This window comes from Nannobrachium achirus (genome assembly GCF_963921795.1).
Source record: "Nannobrachium achirus genome assembly, chromosome: 7".
NCBI classification, from domain to species: domain Eukaryota; kingdom Metazoa; phylum Chordata; class Actinopteri; order Myctophiformes; family Myctophidae; genus Nannobrachium; species Nannobrachium achirus.
This window is the reverse complement of record NC_137816.1, coordinates 6,534,316-6,555,949: the sequence shown is the minus strand read 5'-3', so window position 1 is coordinate 6,555,949 and position 21,634 is coordinate 6,534,316. Positions and strand designations below refer to the sequence as shown.

At 43.9% G+C, this 21,634-nt stretch overlaps 1 protein-coding gene across 1 annotated transcript in view; it reads left to right on the top strand.

Moving 5' to 3' along the window:
* adamtsl3 (ADAMTS-like 3) overlaps positions 1–20,401 on the top strand; it is a gene marked incomplete at both ends in the record, with an annotated part of 420,411 nt that extends 400,010 nt beyond the window's left edge. The window contains 5 exons of the mRNA XM_080729421.1: positions 10,723–10,869; positions 14,518–14,722; positions 15,933–16,033; positions 17,555–17,769; positions 20,283–20,401. Coding sequence (XP_080585547.1) covers positions 10,723–10,869; positions 14,518–14,722; positions 15,933–16,033; positions 17,555–17,769; positions 20,283–20,401 — 787 coding nt within the window. The remainder of the gene's footprint in view (positions 1–10,722; positions 10,870–14,517; positions 14,723–15,932; positions 16,034–17,554; positions 17,770–20,282) is intronic.
* Positions 20,402–21,634: the final 1,233 nt, after the last annotated feature.

Genomic DNA, 21,634 nt, shown 5'->3' with positions numbered 1-21,634 from the left:
CGTCTGCATTTTTTACGCGCTGGGAAACGCCACTTAACAGCCTCATTAGCATAATTAATGCGAACCACACCCACACGCATTTCCAAACCATGCCCCGCCCCAATTTGCATACATCCACTAAGCTCCTCCCCTTCATTTACATACGGTCGTCTGCTTTTTTTACGCGCTGGGAAACCTGCCTTAACGCCCTCATTAGCATAATGTATGCAAGCATAATGTATGCGCACCACGCCCACACGTATTTCTAAAACATGCCCCGCCCCCAATTTGCATATGTCGTCTAAGCTCCTCCCCTTCATTTACATACGGTCGTCTGCATTTTTACGCGCTGGGAAACGCCACTTAACAGCCTCATTAGCATAATTAATGCGAACCACACCCACACGCATTTCCAAACCATGCCCCGCCCCAATTTGCATACATCCACTAAGCTCCTCCCCTTCATTTACATACGGTCGTCTGCTTTTTTTACGCGCTGCGAAACCTGCCTTAACGCCCTCATTAGCATAATGTATGCGAGCATAATGTATGCGCACCACGCCCACACGTATTTCTAAAACATGCCCCGCCCCCAATTTGCATATGTCGTCTAAGCTCCTCCCCTTCATTTACATACGGTCGTCTGCATTTTTTACGCGCTGGGAAACGCCGCTTAAGAGCCTCATTAGCATAATTAATGCGAACCACACCCACACGCATTTCCAAACCATGCCCCGCCCCAATTTGCATACGTCCACTAAGCTCCTCCCCTTCATTTACATACGGTCGTCTGCTTTTTTTACGCGCTTCAAAACCTGCCTTAACGCCCTCATTAGCATAATGTATGTGAGCATAATGTATGCGCACCACGCCCACACGTATTTCCAAACCATGCCCCGCCCCCAATTTGCATATGTCGTCTAAGCTCCTCCCATTCATTTACATACTGCCGTCTGCATTTTTTACGCGCTGGGAAAGGCCACTTAACAGCCTCATTAGCATAATTAATGCGAACCACACCCACACGCATTTCCAAACCATGCCCGCCCCAATTTGCATACGTCCACTAAGCTCCTCCCCTTCATTTACATACGGTCGTCTGCTTTTTTTACGCGCTGCAAAACCTGCCTTAACGCCCTCATTAGCATAATGTATGTGAGCATAATGTGTGCGCACCACGCCCACACGTATTTCCAAACCATGCCCCGCCCCCAATTTGCATATGTCGTCTAAGCTCCTCCCATTCATTTACATACTGCCGTCTGCATTTTTTACGCGCTGGGAAAGGCCACTTAACAGCCTCATTAGCATAATTTATGCGAACCACACCCACACGCATTTCCAAACCATGCCCCGCCCCCAATTTGCATACGTCCACGAAGCTCCTCCCCTTCATTTACATACGTCGTCTGCTTTTTTTACGCGCTGCGAAACCTGCCTTAACGACCTCATTAGCATAATGTATGCGAGCATAATGTATGCGCACCACGCCCACACGTATTTCTAAAACATGCCCCGCCCCCAATTTGCATATGTCGTCTAAGCTCCTCCCCTTCATTTACATACGGTCGTCTGCATTTTTTACGCGCTGGGAAACGCCACTTAACAGCCTCATTAGCATAATTAATGCGAACCACACCCACACGCATTTCCAAACCATGCCCCGCCCCAATTTGCATACATCCACTAAGCTCCTCCCCTTCATTTACATACGGTCGTCTGCTTTTTTTACGCGCTGCGAAACCTGCCTTAACGCCCTCATTAGCATAATGTATGCGAGCATAATGTATGCGCACCACGCCCACACGCATTTCCAAACCATGCCCCGCCCCCAATTTGCATATTTCGTCTAAGCTCCTCCCCTTCATTTACATACTGCCGTCTGCATTTTTTACGCGCTGGGAAATGCCACTTAACAGCCTCATTAGCATAATTAATGCGAACCACACCCACACGCATTTCCAAACCATGCCCCGCCCCCAATTTGCATACGTCCACTAAGCTCCTCCCCTTCATTTACATACGGCCGTCTGCTTTTTTTACGCGCTGGGAAACCTGCCTTAACGCCCTCATTAGCATAATGTATGCAAGCATAATGTATGCGCACCACGCCCACACGTATTTCTAAAACATGCCCCGCCCCCAATTTGCATATGTCGTCTAAGCTCCTCCCCTTCATTTACATACGGTCGTCTGCATTTTTACGCGCTGGGAAACGCCACTTAACAGCCTCATTAGCATAATTAATGCGAACCACACCCACACGCATTTCCAAACCATGCCCCGCCCCAATTTGCATACATCCACTAAGCTCCTCCCCTTCATTTACATACGGTCGTCTGCTTTTTTTACGCGCTGCGAAACCTGCCTTAACGCCCTCATTAGCATAATGTATGCGAGCATAATGTATGCGCACCACGCCCACACGTATTTCTAAAACATGCCCCGCCCCCAATTTGCATATGTCGTCTAAGCTCCTCCCCTTCATTTACATACGGTCGTCTGCATTTTTTACGCGCTGGGAAACGCCGCTTAAGAGCCTCATTAGCATAATTAATGCGCACCACGCCCACACGTATTTCCAAAAATGCCCCGCCCCCAATTTGCATACGTCCACTAAGCTCCTCCTCATTAAGTTAGATTTCTCCCACTCATTAAGTTAGACTCCTCCCTCTTGTTGAAACCACGCCACTCATTAAGTTAGACTCCTCCCACTCATTAAGTTTGACTCCACCCCTTGTATTTGCGTGTAATTACACGTCAGCGCGGTGACGAGAACGCTTGTCATGCGGTCTCATTTACATAATTGAGGCGTGCAGACCACGCCCCCAACTTCATTGACATAATTAATGCAGACCACGCCCCCAATTTGAATAATTAGGCTAATTAGCCCCGCCCCCCTGCATTCGCGTGTAATTAGCAAGAAATGCAAGTTGTGCAGTCTCATTTACATAATTGATGCAGACCACGCCCCAACCTCATTTACATAATTGATGCAGACCACGCCCCCAATTTGAATAATTAGGCTAATTAGCCCCGCCCCCCTGCATTCGCGTGTAATTAGCAACAAATGCAAGTTGTGCAGTCTCATTTACATAATTGATGCAGACCACGCCCCAACCTCATTTACATAATTGATGCAGAGCACCACGCCCCCAATTTGAATAATTAGGCTAATTAGCCCCGCCCCCCTGCATTCGCGTGTAATTAGCAACAAATGCAAGTTGTGCAGTCTCATTTACATAATTGATGCAGACCACGCCCCAACCTCATTTACATAATTGATGCAGACCACGCCCCCAATTTGAATAATTAGGCTAATTAGCCCCGCCCCCCCTGCATTCGCGTGTAATTAGCAACAAGAAGCGCGCGTCAAATGCATGTTGTGCAGTCTCATTTACATAATTGATGCAGACCACGCCCCTCATTAACATAATTAATGCAAACCACGCCCCCAACCTCATTAGCATAATTAATGCAGCCTCATATACATGATAATCAGGCTCGCCGCCCCGCACGCGATGACACCCTCGGGGACAGCTATTTATTTATTTATTTATTTATTTATTTATTTATTTATTTAGGAAGGAAGGAAGAAAGAAAGAAAGAAAGAAAGAAAGAAAGAAAGAAAGAAAGAAAGAAAGAAAGGTTGCACGCTATTTAATTATTTATTTATTTATTTATTTATTGAAGGAAGGAAGGAAGGAAAGAAAGGTTGCACGCTATTTAATTATTTATTTATTGAAGGAAGGAAGGAAGGAAGAAAGATGTACGCTATTTGTTTATATATATTTATTTATTTATTTAGCCGATAGGCAGCCGCCTGGGGGGGGGGGGGGGCGGAGACCCGATTCCGGATAAGCGGTTGAAGATGGATGGATGGATGGATGAATGGATGGATGGATGGAAGGAAACATAGTCGGGAGGGAAATAAATAAATAAATGAATGAATGAATGAATGAATGAATGAATGAATGAATGAATAAATAAATAAATAAATAAATAAATAAATAAATAAATAAATAAATAAATAAATAAATAAATAAATAAATAAATAAATAAATAAATAAATAAATAAATAAATAGTCAGTCTCGACAGGGGCCTCATATAATAATAATAATTAATGAAATAAATAAAGCTCCTTTTAGTTGACCTTGTACCAGTGAGCCCAGCCAGTGCAGGGGGCGGGGCCATAATTAATTAATTAATTATTTAAAGAATCAGTAGCCTACGCAGTCGGGGGAAAGTTAGTTGCCGGGGCCAATGTGTCCTTTCGGCCTGGTGCAGACAGGGAAATAATTAATTAATTAATTAAATAAATACAGCCAAGGAGTGTGTGTGTGTGTGTGTGTGTGTGTGTGTGTGTGTGTGTGTGTGTGTGTGTGTGTGTGTGTGTGTGCAACGTTTGGCATGGATAAATAAATAATTAAACCAGTAAGACTCCCTAATATATACTGCGTGGCGATTTGCGTGATTTTAGGGCAAAATCTGTAGGAGTAGTGTCCAGAATGGGTTTCGCCTCATGGTGGCGCTAAAAGAGGAGGAGAGAATCGATGGGTGGAGGGCAAGGACTGTCTGTGCAAAATTTGGCACGGATCGGGCCAGCGGTTGCAGAGATAGGTTGCAGAGATATGAGCAGTGCAAAAGTGTGACGGACATACAGACAGCTGGTCGAGGTTTCGATAGTAACTGCGACCTGACGGTCGCAATCATTCATTTGTCAGCCTCGACAGTGGCGGCGCCCAAAACAGCTGATCCACAAGCTCACATATGCAGCCTTGTAGATCGGCTGTTTTTATTGTTTTATTTTTTAAATTGTTTCCCCTGCATAGTGCTTTGTTCTATCCGTCATTCAATGTTATATGAGATACTTCAATGGTTTCCTGTGGAAATAAGCTTAGTCTTTTCTAGGATCTCCTTTTAGTTGACCTTGTACCAGTGAACTGTACTGTCAATGACACTGTATACCTATGACAGTCCTATATCAATAATTAGTTCATTCATGAATGACTTCCCTGTGGAAATAAGCCAACAACATTACTGGGATCTCCTTTTAGTTGGGCTTGTACCAAATCATGTTTATTACGTATCTATCTATCTCTCTATCTTCCTATCAATTAGTCACATGCATTCACATTGCACTGAATGCACGCAGCACAGGTCAGCTCAGCTTAGCAGCTGGCTTTTTTTTTTTTTTTTTTTTTCTCTCTCAGAGCTCCAGACTCAGACACCGAGGTCTCGGAGGGCACCCAAGCCGGACTGCGTGCACTGGCTGCGGCCGCGAAGCGGCCGCGGCCCCCCTCAACCCCCTGGAGCCAGGTAGAGTCTGGTGAAATAAAACCAATCAGTAGGTCCCCACCAACAGATGTCGCTCTACCCAAGGAATTCTCCCCCAGTCACTCACCTGACACACCAGGAAGTGCAGTGCACCAGTCTGCGTTGGAGAAGCAACATGCATGTTGCACTGCTGCTGCAGGTAGGAATCAGTAACAGGGTTAAACTGCCCCACGTTGTCACAGTAATCATTGCTATAGAGTGCTTGTTCAGTAACAGTGTTAAACGGCTCTCTATTGTGACAGGAATCAATCGTTCCCATAGCGTGTTTGTTCAGTAACAGTGTTACAGTGTGATATGAAAGAATCCACATGAGGGCAGTGTTTCCATTCTCAACTCACTGAGATGAAAAGAGGGCTGAACCCAATGCGACACAACAAGTCCTATTATTTAGAAGTCACATCAATGTCAGCATTTTGTTTTTTCCTCCCTTTTTTACATTAGGGGAATGCTGCTTGTGCTGTATATTCATTTAGTTTCATTTAGCAAGTTTCAATCAAATAGCTCTCTCTATATTGTGACAGTAATCATTGCTATAGAGTGTTCAGTAACAGTGTTAAATAGCTCTATATTGTGACAGTAATCATTGCTATAGTGTTTGTTTGGCTCCTGTGTTGAACGATTAAAAATCCGGGGTTTTAAGCAGGGACCCCTTAGCAGAGAGAGATGAAGCAGGGACCCCCACAACCTGTTCATAGAATTCCATATAGTTTCATTGTCATCAGTGTCTTTTGGATTCATGTCAATTTGTGTTTTCACATATTTAACCACTTGAGCCGTCAATACTTGATAAACTTGACTTTTCACTAGTCTGTACTTAGTCTGCTCTTTTCCCCCCTCTACACCAAACCTCTGTGCTGAAAATAGCCCATCTACAAGCTTGTAGATGCATGGCAGGGTGGCTGTAGGATAAAGGACAATAATGTCTGTCTGTCTGTCTGTCTGTCTGTCTGTCTGCTGCATTGATTGACTCACTTGAGATGATACACCCGGCTATGCCGTGTGTGTGTGTGTGTGTGTGTGTGTGTGTGTGTGTGTGTGTGTGTGTGTGTGTGTGTGTGTGTGTGCGCGCGCGCTTTTTTCTCATATACACGTGCATGCATTGCACACGTACAGTATGTACACAGGTGTCCTTTGACACAATGACTGTAGTCCTGATAGTTTTTCAAGTGTATCAATCAATCAATCAATCAATCAATCAATCAACTTCATTTGTAGACTTAGCAGCGAATTTTGATTTAGTTTTAGTCATAGTCTTGAATAAAATGTCATTTAGTTTCAGTCATAATTTAGTCACCTGAAAAGTTTTAGTTTTAGTCAATTTTTTGTATATCATAAGATTTTATGGCGACTAAATCTACAGTTGATTTAGTCAACTAAAATGTATTTTGGCAGGCCTTGATGGCATCGTAATGAGTGAATTTACACTTGATTGTGTGCTGAAAATAGCCGATCTATAAGCTTTTCAGCTTTTCAGCATGCAACCCCTGAGAGCAACCAAACATAAAATGACTCTCTTCTCCACCAATCCCTCTCTAACGTTTTAGTCTTGTTTTTATTTTGTTGACAAAATTGTCAATATATTTAGTCAATATATTAGTCATCACTGCTTAGTTTTTATTTCGTTTTTATTTAGTTTTTGTCAGTGAAAAAAAGTCGACAAATATTTTTCGTCATAGTTTTAGTCGACAAAATCAACACCGCAGACAACATAAAAAAATAAACAAAAACACTAACCAGATATACCAAGAGTCACTCAGAGTGAATTGTCCGTCCATGTGTCCTTGTGTGTGTGTTCCTTCGTCTCTTTGTGGACAACTTAGCTCTGGCACCGTTTGACTTATCGGCATATGCGCGCACACTCCCTGGAGGCCAGAGCAGAACCTCTGCCCCAAATGTTTCACATCGGCCAGTTATACTGCCCTACCAAGGCAGAGTGCAGTAACTACGTTTACAGACACACCGACTTATTTGTGTCGCCCAAAGGTCAAATTAGCCTTCATGATATTGGGGGATGAACAATTAGCAGATGCACAATCAGTGTAATATCACTGTTATGCCTTTATCTCATTTGCCTGATCAGTTATAACACTTTTAAACCCATTTTTGTATGAAATTCTTGTACGTAGTTACTGCACTCTGCCTTTGTAGGGCAGTATAGTGCCACCAGGAGGCAGAACTTTTCTAAACACATTACTCCTACTGATTTTGTCCAAACATCATGCATTTCGCTACACATTATCTCTTTAGTCCTGTGATCAAGACGGATCTGTCACATTTTTCATTTTCTATCCCGATTGGCTAAGATTTGCTTTCAAAGTTTGCAGGAGTGGCCCGTTTTGAACAAAATGCCTTAGATCATGAATGCAGCGTCTGATTGCCATGGAACTTTGCATGCACATCCCCACTAGGCCAAGGAAGAAATGCCACCCGACATTTTTCAAATTGGCCTCATTGTGTCGCTATAACAGGCAGATTCACATTTTGGTCTATAATTCTTGAACCTTAGGTCAGACAATCAAAACATTTTTCTCTTGGATTCCTTGGCTCATTACGGATGCCCACTTCCACCTGACAAGATTTCCGCTATTTGGAACAAATTGACTCAAATCATGAACGCAGAGTCCGATTGCCGTGAAAGGCCTAGGAAGAAATGGCACCCTTTCACATTGGCATATTATAGCGCCACGAGGAGGCCACACCAACCTACCTGACCTGGCGGAGACCACTCCGTTTTGATATACATTATCTCTGTAGTCACGTGATCTTCATGTTTTGGCCTATAGACTGCCCTAACTTCTACTGTACAATCAACATCTTTTTTTATCTGGATTCCTTGGATGAAACTTATAGGCCCTGTTCATGCCGGATTTTTGTTTTCTTCAAATCACATGTTTTTTCTACTACTCCTACATATTTAGTCCAAAATTCACACAAGTCGGTACACACTGCAATCGGATTTAGATTGTTGTTACAAAACATACAGGCCCCTCCCAACTGGGTGATGATTGGACTGTAGGCACACCTGGTTACCATCACTGGACCAATCACTGGACCCCAATTAGACATGTGTACCTTCAGGTCCCCCACACAATTGCATGTCATTACACCAGTGGTTCCCAAACTTTTTAGCCGGTGACCCAAAAGAGACATCGGGTTGCTTCACGCCGCATTGTGAGCTTGTAGATCGTTTATTTTCACTACTTTCTTAAATGTTTGTTTTCTAATTCATGTAATTTATTAGATTTTTCTTTTCCTTATTCATGAAATTAATCATAAAAATCAAGTAGAAAACAAAAAATGAAGGGACCCATATACAAATGTGTCCGCGACCCACAAATGGGAACCAGTGCATTACACTGTAGATCAGGGTTCCCCAATTAGTTTTCCCCAAGGGCCAAATTATATCTAGGGTACCAAGCCGAGGGCCACAACATTGCAGGGGGCGACGGTGGCGTTCCCTCTACTCCAGTGACAGTTCAGATATCGTCGTTGTCGGTTGAAAATCGTGTATGTCCAAAACCGTTCGTTTTGCATTCATCATTTTAAAAATCATTTAAATTAGTGAAATCTGCTGTTTTCACTACTTTTGTGCGACGGCCTTGTTTGATGAAGCAGAGCTTTACTTTGCGAAAGAACGTATACACATTTTGAGATACAGGTTTTCCAGCCGACAATGACGATATACTAGCTGCTCTTATACCACCATTATTACTGGGGTTGCTGGGGGCCAGACAGTAGCCCCCCACGGGCCGCAAATGGCCTGCGGGCCGCCTATTGGGGAACCCTGCTGTAGGGTTTGGGCATCAGACAGGTAACCTGGACGCGGTGTTGGGGGATTTTGAATGACAGAGGAACAGTTGTTAATTTCAGCAGTGATTATAGACTGGACAAATAAAGTGTCCATTACAGTCAGTGCTTCATAAGTCTCACTGAGAATAATGTTAGGTAGAGAAGAGAGACAGAGAGAGACATGGAAGACAGATGCTCACTCATATAAAAAGTTAAGAGGAAGCTAGCAAGCTGAGTCAATAGGCTGAGCTTGCTCAGTCAATAGGAACCCAGTGAACTGTCTGGACTACTACAAAAAGACAAGTGTTGTTAGTATGTGGTTATGGTGTCATTGTGGTGTTCGCTCCATCTGCTAAATGATGAAACAGATGCTCTCCATATTTTCTGTAGCAATGTGTTAATTACTCCCGCTGAGCGATATCAAACATGACTGCTTATTAGGTGTTCTTCTTCTTCTTATATGGCAGTTCTATCAGCACTATTGATTCCACCAGGGGCTGTTTAGTACATCCATATGTACTGTACGGTGCTCAGAATGCTAAATACCTGCCCTCTCACATGAAGACGTTCTCATTCTCCATCTGGAATGTACCGTAATACGCTTTAATCTGTGTGTGCGTTTGCATTTCCTATGATGGTAAACACTGACTCATTTGCATTTCCCTCCACATAGTTTGTTGAACCCATTATCTAAGACCAGGAAAGCATCTGTGTCACTTTAGATTTGAGCCAAAAAACATCATTTTATACTTTGGCTATTCAAAAATAGCTATACAAGCTCATAACGGGTCACTTGGTGCCGCGCTACAAGCTTGTAGATCTGATATTTTTGAAAAATGTTGAACATTTGTGCAAATCTTTGAATATATATTCTTTTATTTAAAGGTATATTCAGTGATTGTATTTCATTCAAATAAAAATATAATTGGTACATTTTCCATTCATTCTCCTCACTAGAATGTGTGCTGACCATATAAGGACTTTCACCATGGCCCGTGTTACGAGCATAGCTAGATTCGGTTTTCAGAGGTGGCCAGACAGTCCTCGACCAATCAGGGTAGAGTATGGCCGTAGTTATGTTATGATGTTTAGTTATGATGGTCAAAATAAAAGTTTTGAGAACCACAGTCGCTCTGAATTAAGAACTTCTGCTAAATGCCTAGTTTGTAAACTACTGAACTCATAAAATGCCACAGTCTCGTAGTAAATCAGTATCATACAAATCCTGAAACTGGAGACGTAGGCCTACCAATATTCAGTGATTGGGTCTAATGATCAAAACGAGAACATATAATGGTGTAAAAAATCTATAACAAACTAATCATTTCCACGCTGTAAGGCCAGTAAGGAACAAGATGGCCACTTTCATTATCACTGAATACACCTTTAAAGGAAAGATTTTAAACTCAAATCTTTGCTTCTGGGGGTCCCTGGAACTAAATATTAAGATATGGGGGTCGGCAACTGTTAGGATTTAGAAGACATGTGTACAGTAGAATCGGGTCCACAGGTCTTACTTGGAAAAAAGAAGAAAGAAAGCTTCTCATACTTCCTTCACAACATGTGTTAGTTTTCACAGAGTTGGCGTGGCGCTTGGGAGACTGGACCGCGTGCAGCACTTCCTGCGGGGACAAAGGGACACACTTTCGGAGGCTGCGCTGTGTCAACCCTGAAGACCACGACGTCCTCCCCAGCATGTGTCACCATCTACCCAGGCCTGTCTCTGCCCCGGTGGCCTGCAACGTGCACGACTGTCCCCCCAGGTATTCTTCTGTCACTTTACTGAAACCACCCAATGACCACCTAATGCCAGACCAACCGAGACCATACTATTACAGCAGGGGTCTTCAACGTTTTCAGGCCAAGGACCCCTTAGTCGAGAGAGAGATGAAGCAGGGACCCCCACAACCCATAGATATCATATAGTTTCATCGTTTGACGGCACAATCATCAGTGTATTTTGGATTCATGTCAATTTGTGTTTTCAGATATTTAACCACTTGAACCGCCAATACTTAAACTTGACCTTTCACTCTGTACTTAGTCTGCTCTTTTTCTCCTCTACACCAAACCTCTTTGCCGAAAATAGCCGATCAAGCTCACAACGCCTCGCACTGCGAGGCGTTGTGAGCTTGTAGATCTGCTATTTTTGTCAAAAGTTCTCAGAAAATGGATGCTAGGATTCAAGTGCTTAATATAAAAAAAGAGGGAAAAAAAAGCTCCCATCAGACAAAGATTTGGCGGACCCCCTGTTGAAGACCCCTGCATTACAGTATCCTTTCTGCCTGGCCTGGCTAACCCTAAACCCACACAAATTCCTCGCCATTAGCATGGATACTAGTATAGTACAATCCTTAGTGTTAATGAACTCAGAAGAGAGCGGGAAATCTGGAAATGGACCCAAAAAGTGTATAAATGGAGCCAAATGGGACGGGTTAATTTGACTCAGAACAGTGACAAATGGAATCAAATGCGTGCCCAAACCGTGCCCATTTAGTTCCATTTCTACATTGTTCTGAGTTAAATTAAACACTGTGATTTTACTGCGTGGGTGTGGGACAGCAGACTGTGGTGGGCACTGTTTGGAGAGTAGACGAGAAGTTGACGTAGTGTATTTGTATTGTAGAAGTAGTGTATTTGTATTGTAGAAGTAGTGTGTGTCGAACGTGAGATGGTACAGTTGTTGTTTTTTTCTTCATGATACACAGAGCCTGGTTCTGCTCGAGGTTTCTTCCAGTTGAAGGGGATTTTTTTTCCCCCTTACCGCTGTCGCTAACTGCATGCTCAGCGGAAGAAAAGTTGGGTCTCTGGCTGCTCTACACGTAAAGTGTCTTGAGACTACTTGTTGTGACTTGGCACTGGAATAAAATGTATTTAATTGAGTGCTGTTATTCATGGCAGCATTTTATTGTATTGTTCAGCTCCACAGCGGTACTCCCGCTGATTAAGTTCAGCGGATGTGCGGAGGCGAAGCCAGCGAGAGCTTTCAAAGAAATGATGGGGGAAAGCCAAGTTCTACTTCTGGTAGACAGATTTATTTCAGTGTATCACATGCGCTTCTTCGACCAGCCCAATGGCGATGCATAGTATTTACAGAAACACTTACAAAATGAAAGCTCATTTTGGAGTTACAGTAGGCTACGTACAGTATCAACTCCAAATCCAAACTTTTCTTTTTTTAATAAAATCATCTTTCAAAAAAAATTGCTTTCTGCTTCAGCTTGCCTGTGCCAAAAAAACATTGGTTTATTACTACCATGTGGTCAGACACACACGCACGCACACGCACACGCACGCACGCACGCACGCACGCACGCACGCACGCACGCACGCACGCACGCACGCACGCACGCACGCACGCACACACACACACACACACACACACACACTGTACACGCACAAACAAACATACAATACGTGTGCTCACAACCTCACAGAGTGACTTCACTGTGACGCGCTTTGAGCTTGTATGCTTTTTTTAATAGCCAACGTATAAAATCTAAAATGTCACACTGATGCTTTCCTGTTTTCAATGGGTTAAGCCTGATTTATACTTTGTGGTATGGTGGTGTTGCACAGAGAACATAGCAGATCTACAAGTTACAAGCTGCGTTGTGAGCTCATAGACAGAATATTTTCAGTGTACGACAGAGCATGAACTATGCGTTAGGTTCTGTCTCAGAGCGCTGGCAGAAGATACAGCTCTTTTCTGTGGTTGACCTACTGCAAGTCAAAGAAAAGTCAAGAAACACGCACGCACGCACGCACGCACGCACGCACGCACGCACGCACGCACGCACACACACACACACACACACACACACACACAGATATGGTCTAATAAACAGGTGTATTCCACTGTTCCAAGTCCACCAACTACTTCAGCAGATGGACGAAGGATAGAGGCATAGTGTATGTAGTCCATGCAACTCTCAGTCGATATATTCATGAATGAGCGAGGCTTGTCTTACTAAAGCAGATGCATTTCACTGACCCCTGTGAAAGGATCTGACGGAGGATCAGTCATTCAGCTTCACAAGGCTCTTCCAAGGGAAGTCCTCCTGTCTACTGCCTGTATCCTATTGGGCTTAACCTTCAGTTCACTTATTGTTATTTTCTTTTTTAGTCATTATTGAATGCTTTAACCGGTGAAAAATAGCAGATATACAAGCCCACAGCGCGGCACCGAGTGCCGCGCTGCGAGCTTGTAGATCTGTTATTTTTGAAAAAAGTCGTGAAAATGTGTGCAAATCTTTGAATATATGTATTTTCAAAGTGAACGTTTGTAACTCAGATTTTGCTTCTGGGTGGTCCCTGGAACTAAATATTTTGAGATGCATGGGGTCCGTGGCCAAATAAATATCAGTTTGGGGGTCCTTCACATGAAAAGGTTTGAGAACCACTGAGATAGTATTCTCTCAAGAACAGACTAACTGAGCTCCAGTTAAGTGAAAAGGACCTTTTCTTTGACGATGGCTAAGCCAGATTGCTGACATAGAAACATAGGTTTTTCAAAAAAATCTTAGAAGGATTCAAGATTATTATTTTCTTTTTAGATTTTTTTTGGCGGTGGGCTTTTTCTTTCTTTATTGATAGTTCAAGTGAAGGCTGACAGAGAGAGACCGGGAGAGACACGCAGCAAAGGTCGTCGGGATTCAGGAGGAAGTGAGCGGAGGAGAGATTGACTCAGTCGGAAGCACTGTTTTTGGAGCACTTAGGAACCAGATTTCGACAATTCTGATTTTTGATTGTTTTGAATTAAATCTAATTCATCTAATAGCTCAGGAAACTCGGGGTGGCGCCTATGAGCTATGATAACTAAAACTAAGACTAAATATATTGACAATTTCGTCAACAAATAAAAAACTGTACTAAAATGTTAGGGAGGGACTAGAGAAGAGATCCAGTTGAACTAAAAGACAAGTCATTTGCCATGCTTGGTTGGTGACTGTGCGGCTGTCGCGCTACGACAATAGTCGACTACTGACAATCCTATGATATTTAGTCAACTAAAACTAGACTAAAAGTACAACATTTCAGATGACTAAAATATGACAAAAACGAAATAAGATTTTTGTCAGATAGATAGATAGATAGATAGATAGATAGATAGATAGATAGATAGATTCAAACATTAGGAACTACTTATCAACGCAGTGCCAAAAAATATACACATATATACAGTATACATCAGTGTCTGCACCAAGACAATGATAATAATGCTTAGCTTAAATAAAAGAAAAGTGCAGAGCCAAAAAAAGTGTCCAAAAGTCAGTGCAAAGAAGAAGTGAACAGTGTCGAGTCACAACAAAGAAAAGAAAAACGCAGATAGTCAAAAGGCTATGGCTAAAACTGCATCAAAATCTGCTTTCAAAATGACCACAGTTTTGTTGTTGGTGTGTGTGTTGCAGCTGGGCGGTGTCTGTGTGGTCCAAGTGCTCCGTGTCCTGCGGCTCTGGCTGGAGGCAGCGGCAGGTCTCCTGCCAGAGGTTGGACGCCGGTGGAGCTCTGAGGACGTTAGCGCCCTCTGCCTGTGAGAGGACCGCACGGCCGGTGGAGAGACAGGACTGCATGTCCGACAGCTGTCCCGCCTGGGTGACCAGTCCCTGGGGGAAGGTACGTTGCTGGATCACTCTGACATCACTCTGAAATCCTGTGGCCATAGCTGATCTACAAGCTCACAACGCCTCACTGCGCGAGCCGTTGTGAGCTTGTAGATCTGCTATTTTTGGCTACAGTTCTCCTCAGAAAAGGGATGCAAGGGTTCAAGTGGTTAATATTAAAAAAGGAGAAAAAAGGTTTCTATCACACAAAGATTTGAAGGACCCCCTGTAGTGACTCTGAGGACCCCCTAGGGGTCCCGGACCCCCTGTTGAAGACCCCTGCTCTATAAATAAGGGGCTAGAAAAGCCCCCAAAAATGTTTATATAAATATATGCTGTGACTTCTTCATGACTCATGAAGAAAAGTCTGCCCCCATTACACTACATGAAACCTATTTATAAACCTTTTTATACTTGATAAATGACATGACAAATGGCGGCGTTAGCGCGAACATCTGTTATTGTCACGGTGCAGCAGAGTAGGTATAAGTTATGGGTTTAAGATGATGCAGTTGTGCACATTGTGTCATGTATTCTCCATTATGAAGACAACAGACAACACACACATAATTGATGTGTCTTAAGAGCTAAATGGTGTGGCCTGGCTCTGTCATACATTTTTCCACAAGTGTGTGTTGCATGTCAGATCTCTCAGAATCTCTTCCAATTATGTTCTTATGTGTGTAATGACTTACAAATTTGCAATGCTTTATGGATAACAGCTTGCGCACTAGTACCAAGTGTCGCCAAACACCCAAATTGATGTTCATACCAAGATGTTATGATTACTGAAATGATTGGTAACATAAATGTATCATATTGTATTGTACAGTATGTGCGCTCTATTTGTGGAGTAGATACCCGTGCAGGTTTTTTCATCTCGCTCATGTCACTTTGTCTGCTGACCTCACTCAGCAACAAAATAAAAATAAAATAAACAAAAATTAAAATAAAACAATTCACAGGAGGCAAGCAGTGATCACCCCATGATGTGCACTGCAATGTAGTTTCAAATGCACTACATTGCAGCTGCTTTTTTGAGAGTAAAAAAACTAAAAAAGAAGAGAAGACATGCATGACATGCATGATCTGGGCAGATTGCCCCAGGAAATGTGTCAATGTGAACCAGAGGCATCGGGTACGTAGATACTACGTTGTTCACAAAGTGTGATCTTCAGTACATTTTTGTGTTGAACATGTGTTTTTCTCCCCCGCCATATCAGTGTTCAGGGAGGTGTGCAGGGTCCGCCACGGTGCAGAAGAGATCTGTTATGTGCAAACATGCCAACAGCTCATCGCAACAAGACTGTGACCTCAGCAATCGGTACACACACGCACACACGCGCACGCGCACGCACGCACACACACACACACACACACACACACACACACACACACACACACACACACACAAACATGTACACCAAGGTTATTAGGCCTTAGGGTTGGACACGGTAACCGCCGTACCGCCGTACCGCGGTAAACCGAGGTCTACCGCGGTGTCAGTGTGCTTACCGCGGTAAAAAAAGACAAAAAAAAGTCTATTTTTTATTGGAAAACCAGCGAGTTTTAAAACAGGGGAGAAGCGAGGACCGCATGCGCTCCATGCCGCTCTGCTCTGGGCCGTGTACCACAGTTTGGAAGCCACATACGTCACTCTCACTCTCAGAGACACAGACAGTCAGACCTACACAGGGCAGCCTGCGTAGAGGAGTACAGAGCAGCGTAAACTTTCTTTGTAATCCACACGACACAAGGATGTTAATACATACCTTGTGTTGTGGCATATCTTTTTTTATTCATACGGATTACTGGCGGAGCGCGGGCCGTGTGGACTAAAACCGAAAATGAAACTGTTTTACTTTTTCCACTCCGTCGCACGTTGTGCCCGGCGGCGCGTCGGAGATTTTATAACCTTTTCTGTCAAGTCTTGTAACTAAAACCTGTATATAGCAGCACTCAATCACTGCGATTTGAGAGTTGAGACGTGACGTGAGTTTACAGAATCACTGTACACGATCTGACTACCCGTCCTCTTCTGGTTTGTTCACACAGCTGTTTGTGTCTGAAAAGCTAAGTAGCTAGCCTACGTTACTATGGTAACCCGACAGTGCAGATCTAAAAGCTCAGAACGCGTCGCGGATGCGATGTGTTGTGAGCTTGTAGATCTGCTCCTTTCAAAGCCATACCCGCTGTGCTGTACGGAGAAGTATAACTCGGGCAGTCAGGCTGTGGAGACTCGAGAGGCGACTTTTGGGAAGATGATTTAAATATTTTGGCTTATCGCCGAACCTTAATTAATAGATACGGGGGTGCGGTAATTACCGCAGTACCGGCGGTAAATGGGAAGACGGTAATCGCGGTAACAAAATGTCGATACCGCCCCAGGCCTATTAGGCCTATAATTTAGATTTTTTTATTTTATTTTGTTTTGACTTGTTTAGACTTATTTTGTTTTCAGTCTCGGTTAGTTTAAAGCGGATTTGCTTAGTTTTTATATTGTGATTTCGTTTCTTATTGTAATATGGGGTAGTCAGGGTCGAGATTAAAAAACCTCCGGAAAAAGAGCTCACGTGTCGTCTTGTGGGCTTGTAGATTGGCTATTTCACGCACGCACGCACGCACGCACGCAAACAAACACACACGCACACATGCACACGCACACACGCACACGCGCACACACACACACACACACGCGCTTACACACACACACACACACACACTCACACACACACCGCTAGGTTTATTGTGAGAGTCCTGTTAGACAGGAAATCAATTTGTCACGAGTCAAATGTAAAACCTATTTTTTTTATTTTTTTTTTTATTTGGACCGTCCTTGTTTCAGGCCGGCGGCGGTGAGAAGCTGCTGGTGGGACCAGTGTGACGTGCAGTGGCGCGTGGGCCCATGGCGGCCGTGCACGGTGGCGTGCGGCAGTGGCTTCCAGTCGCGCAGGCTGGACTGTGTCCAGCGGCGCAGTAACAGGACCCTGGCAGAGGAGCGCTGCTCCTGGATGAAACGCCCAACCACCTGGCAGCACTGCAACACCACTACCTGTGGGAGTAAGTGTGTGTGTGTGTGTGTGTGTGTGTGTGCAGGGGCATCACAAGGGGGGGGGGGGGGGGGGGGAGTGGGACTGAGTTACTAGGGCCCAAGGTGGAGGGGCCCTAGTAACTTTAGCTATTGAAAAATAGAAGATATACAAGCTCACAGCGCGGCACCGAAGATCTGCTACTTCTGAAAAGTCGTGAAAATGTGTGAACATCTTTGAATATATGTATTTTTTAAGCGAACATTTGTGACTCAAATTTTGCTTCTGGGGGGTCCCTGGAACGAAATATTTTGAGATGAGGGTCCGTGGCCAAATACATATCATCTTGGGGGTCCTTTTTTTTAATAATTTTAATTTTTATCCCACGATTTTGCAACCCATTTTCACCCAGTGCCAATTGCCTATGTAATCCTGGGCTCTGCTCTCCCTCTGCCGCGCCTGGGGAGACAACGGACTGACCTCATGCTTCCTTCAATGCATGAGTAGTCCAAGTTGTTTCTTTTCACCTGACAGGGGGGACTTCCCCAGGATAGACGTAGCGCGTAACCAGTTCCTTTCCCCTCCATCAAGCGCCCCGGCTGGCCAGGGGGAGGCATTATTGAGACCAGGATTACTGCATGTTTTTGTGAGGGTATCAACCCTAGGAGACACGGGGAGAACATGCAAACTCCACACAGAAAGGCTCCATCGCCAACCCCACCTAGGGTGTGGGCGCTGATGACGCGGAGGGAGAAACACGCCCCCAGCACCCACAGCGTCCCCCAGCGGGAATCGAACCCAGGACCTTCTAGCTGTGAGGCAAAGCGCTAACCACTGCGCCACCGTGCCCCCACATCTTGGGGGTCCTGGACATGAAAAAGTTTGAGCACCACTGACATGGACACTAGAGCTGGGATACCCGACCGAAATCCGACGGGACCCGACAAGCCCGACGGGCTCGGGCTCGGGTCTGACGCATTTTCACAATTAATTGTCGGACGTCGATTCGGGTCGGACATAATTTTGATTCATATAAAATAAAGTGTAAAACGATACAACTATCGTCTCTGTGTGTGCTATTTCCTTGTCTTTCTGGTGCACTGCACGTGGCTACGCTCAGTGCGTTGTCTTGACAACCATGCACACATGTTCATGGGGAAAAGGAAGTGGGAGACGGAGTGTCATATGTGACAGAGAAAACAAACAAACAAACAAACAGATACACAAGAAGAAAAAGCGAATGAGTGAGAGATAATGTTGCCGCCAGCCGAGATAAAAGTTAACTTGTCTACGGTAAAGTTTAAAGCAATTGAAAACGAAAGAGGGAAATCAGCGCCGCGGTATGGACGCATTTCAACGTAGTTGTCAACGCAGACATAATTAAAAAGTCCGATGTTGAATGTAGCCTTATGCTGCATTCACACTACAGATATATAGTTGAACGTTTTGCTTGGTAATTCAATGTAATCTCAATGGAAACCAGCTTTAAAGCTTTCAAAGCTTTGTTTGGAGCATCTCCTCTATCTTTAAAGCTGGTTTCCATTGAGATTACATTGAATTACCAAGCAAAACATTCAACATATATCTGTAGTGTGAATGAGGCATTAGCCTAAAACCCATAAACCATAATGGTTGGATTACCGGTAATAATAGTTTTTGATTAAGAAAGACGGCCAACTGGCCGTGGACTGGCCGTTTGTGGACGCTGGATATTAAAAGCAGATGTCAGATTCGTCTATGCTGGTAAGACTGAATACATTTTGATATTGATTGAACATGTGGAAAAGGTTTGTGTGTGAATACTTTATTAACAGTTTGTAAAAGAGGATTTTAAGTGTGTGACTGCAGCGAGTCACTGACTGCAGACTGCAGTCAGACAAGAGTCACCAGACGCGCAGTGCACGTTATAGCCTATTATTTAATAATCTAACGTAGCCTACTTGTGTAATTATTTAAAACACTTTCACAAGCCACAATGTGGCTTAATATTATTAAGGGTAACAAACAGGCACGCTGCATGCACTCACTGCACATTATAACACGTTTGCTAGTGAGTGTAAATCAGTGGCTTCCTCAAAGAAAAAGAAACGAGGCGAAAAAGCGTTGAAAACATAAGGTTCGGGCCTCGGCTCGGGTCGGACGCTTTTTCATGATTAATGCTCGGACGTCGACTCGGGTCGGACAGAAAACTGTCGGACACAGGTTCGGGTCGGACAGAAAAAATGGGCCCGATCCCAGCTCTAATGGACACATAGGTTTCTTGCACATATTTTCACAATTTTTCAAAAATAGCAGATCTACAAGCTCACAGCGCGGCACTCGGTGCCGCGCTGTGAGCTTGTATATCTGCTATTTTCACTGGTTAAAGCATTCAATAATTCTAGGCCTAAATGGGTTAATTCATGTTGACGTCACGCTCAAGTAAATTCCACTGAATGCAACCTTGACCTCTGTAGAGAGAGAGGGCCAGGGGGCATAGAGTCACCCTTGTGATATGATTCACTGTGTTGTTTGACATTCACTCTTTTTCTTTTTGTCACGCAGGTGAATGCATGGACACCACACAGTACTGTGCTGTGGTGAAGAAACTAAAGCTTTGCAATGTGGACATGTACAAGCAGAGGTGCTGCGAGTCCTGTTTAACAGACGCTGGCACCACCTAGTGGCGAGGATCGCAAACAACTGCAGTAGTTTTGTGAAGATGGACATTTGTAGCTGGAAGGACTTGCACAGAAAGACTGACTGAAATGGTTTGGAGACATCAAGTGCTCCACTTACGTGTACTCCACGTGTGTGTGTGTGTGTGTGTGTGTGTGTGTGTGTGTGTGTGTGTGTGTGTGTGTGTGTGTGTGTGTGTGTGTGTGTGTGTGTGTGTGTGTGTGTGTGTGTGTGTGTGTGTGTGTGTGTGTGTGTGTGTGTGTGTGTGTGTGTGTGTGTGTACATACACATTAACACACGCACACACACAGGCACCCCAATTCCACCGTGATCCATGAAGGCTCAACTGGACTTGAAAGTATACACAGGAAGGTAGCGATCGATCTCTGATTACTACTCTTTGGAACAAGTGTCCACCAAATGGACTGAAATGGAGTTTTGGACTTTGGTAATCTGGACTCTTAACCCCAGCTCCTTTTTTTCTCTACAGTGACATTCGATAAAGGGAGGCCAGAATGAGAATGTTGCCGACTTGCAGTTGCCTGGAGGTGTATTGTTGTTGTTAACAGAATGCTCTCTTCACCAGCACCATGGATGTATACACAACATGACATCACAGGATAGCCTGTGATTGTTTTATTTATGATAATGAATGGTCGTATGTGTACATAGCTTAGTAAGAATTTAACAAAAATGAATTCTTCGTGACCATTCACATTATGTGAAGGCGTAGGCATGGTGGAACGGATTGGTGAATAAAAATCACCTGACTTTTTTGATGGTGGGAAAAAAAAAGAGATAGAACGCTTGCATAGAACGCTACTGTGCCAGAGAGAGCTGGTGGAGGAAATAACAAACAAACACATGGGCAATCAAAGCATGAATTCTCCTATCTTATACAGTCATATTAACACCACTTCCAACAAAAGCACACATTTTGTTACAGAAGCTCAGTGTTTCAGCTGAGTAATTGTTCTAACACATGGGTCTTCAACAAGGGGTCCGGGTCCCTTAGGGGGTCCTCAGAGTTACTACAGGGGGTCCTCCAAATCTTTGAGTGATAGAATGTTTTTTTCTCCTTTATAATATATCCATATCCATATATCCATATTCCGTGAACTTCAGCCAAAAATAGCAGATCTACAAGCTGTGAGCTTGTAGATCAGCTATTTTCGGCAAAGAGGCTTGTAGTCCAGTCATTTTAGGCCAAAATTTGTCCAAACCTAGAACAAATTGCA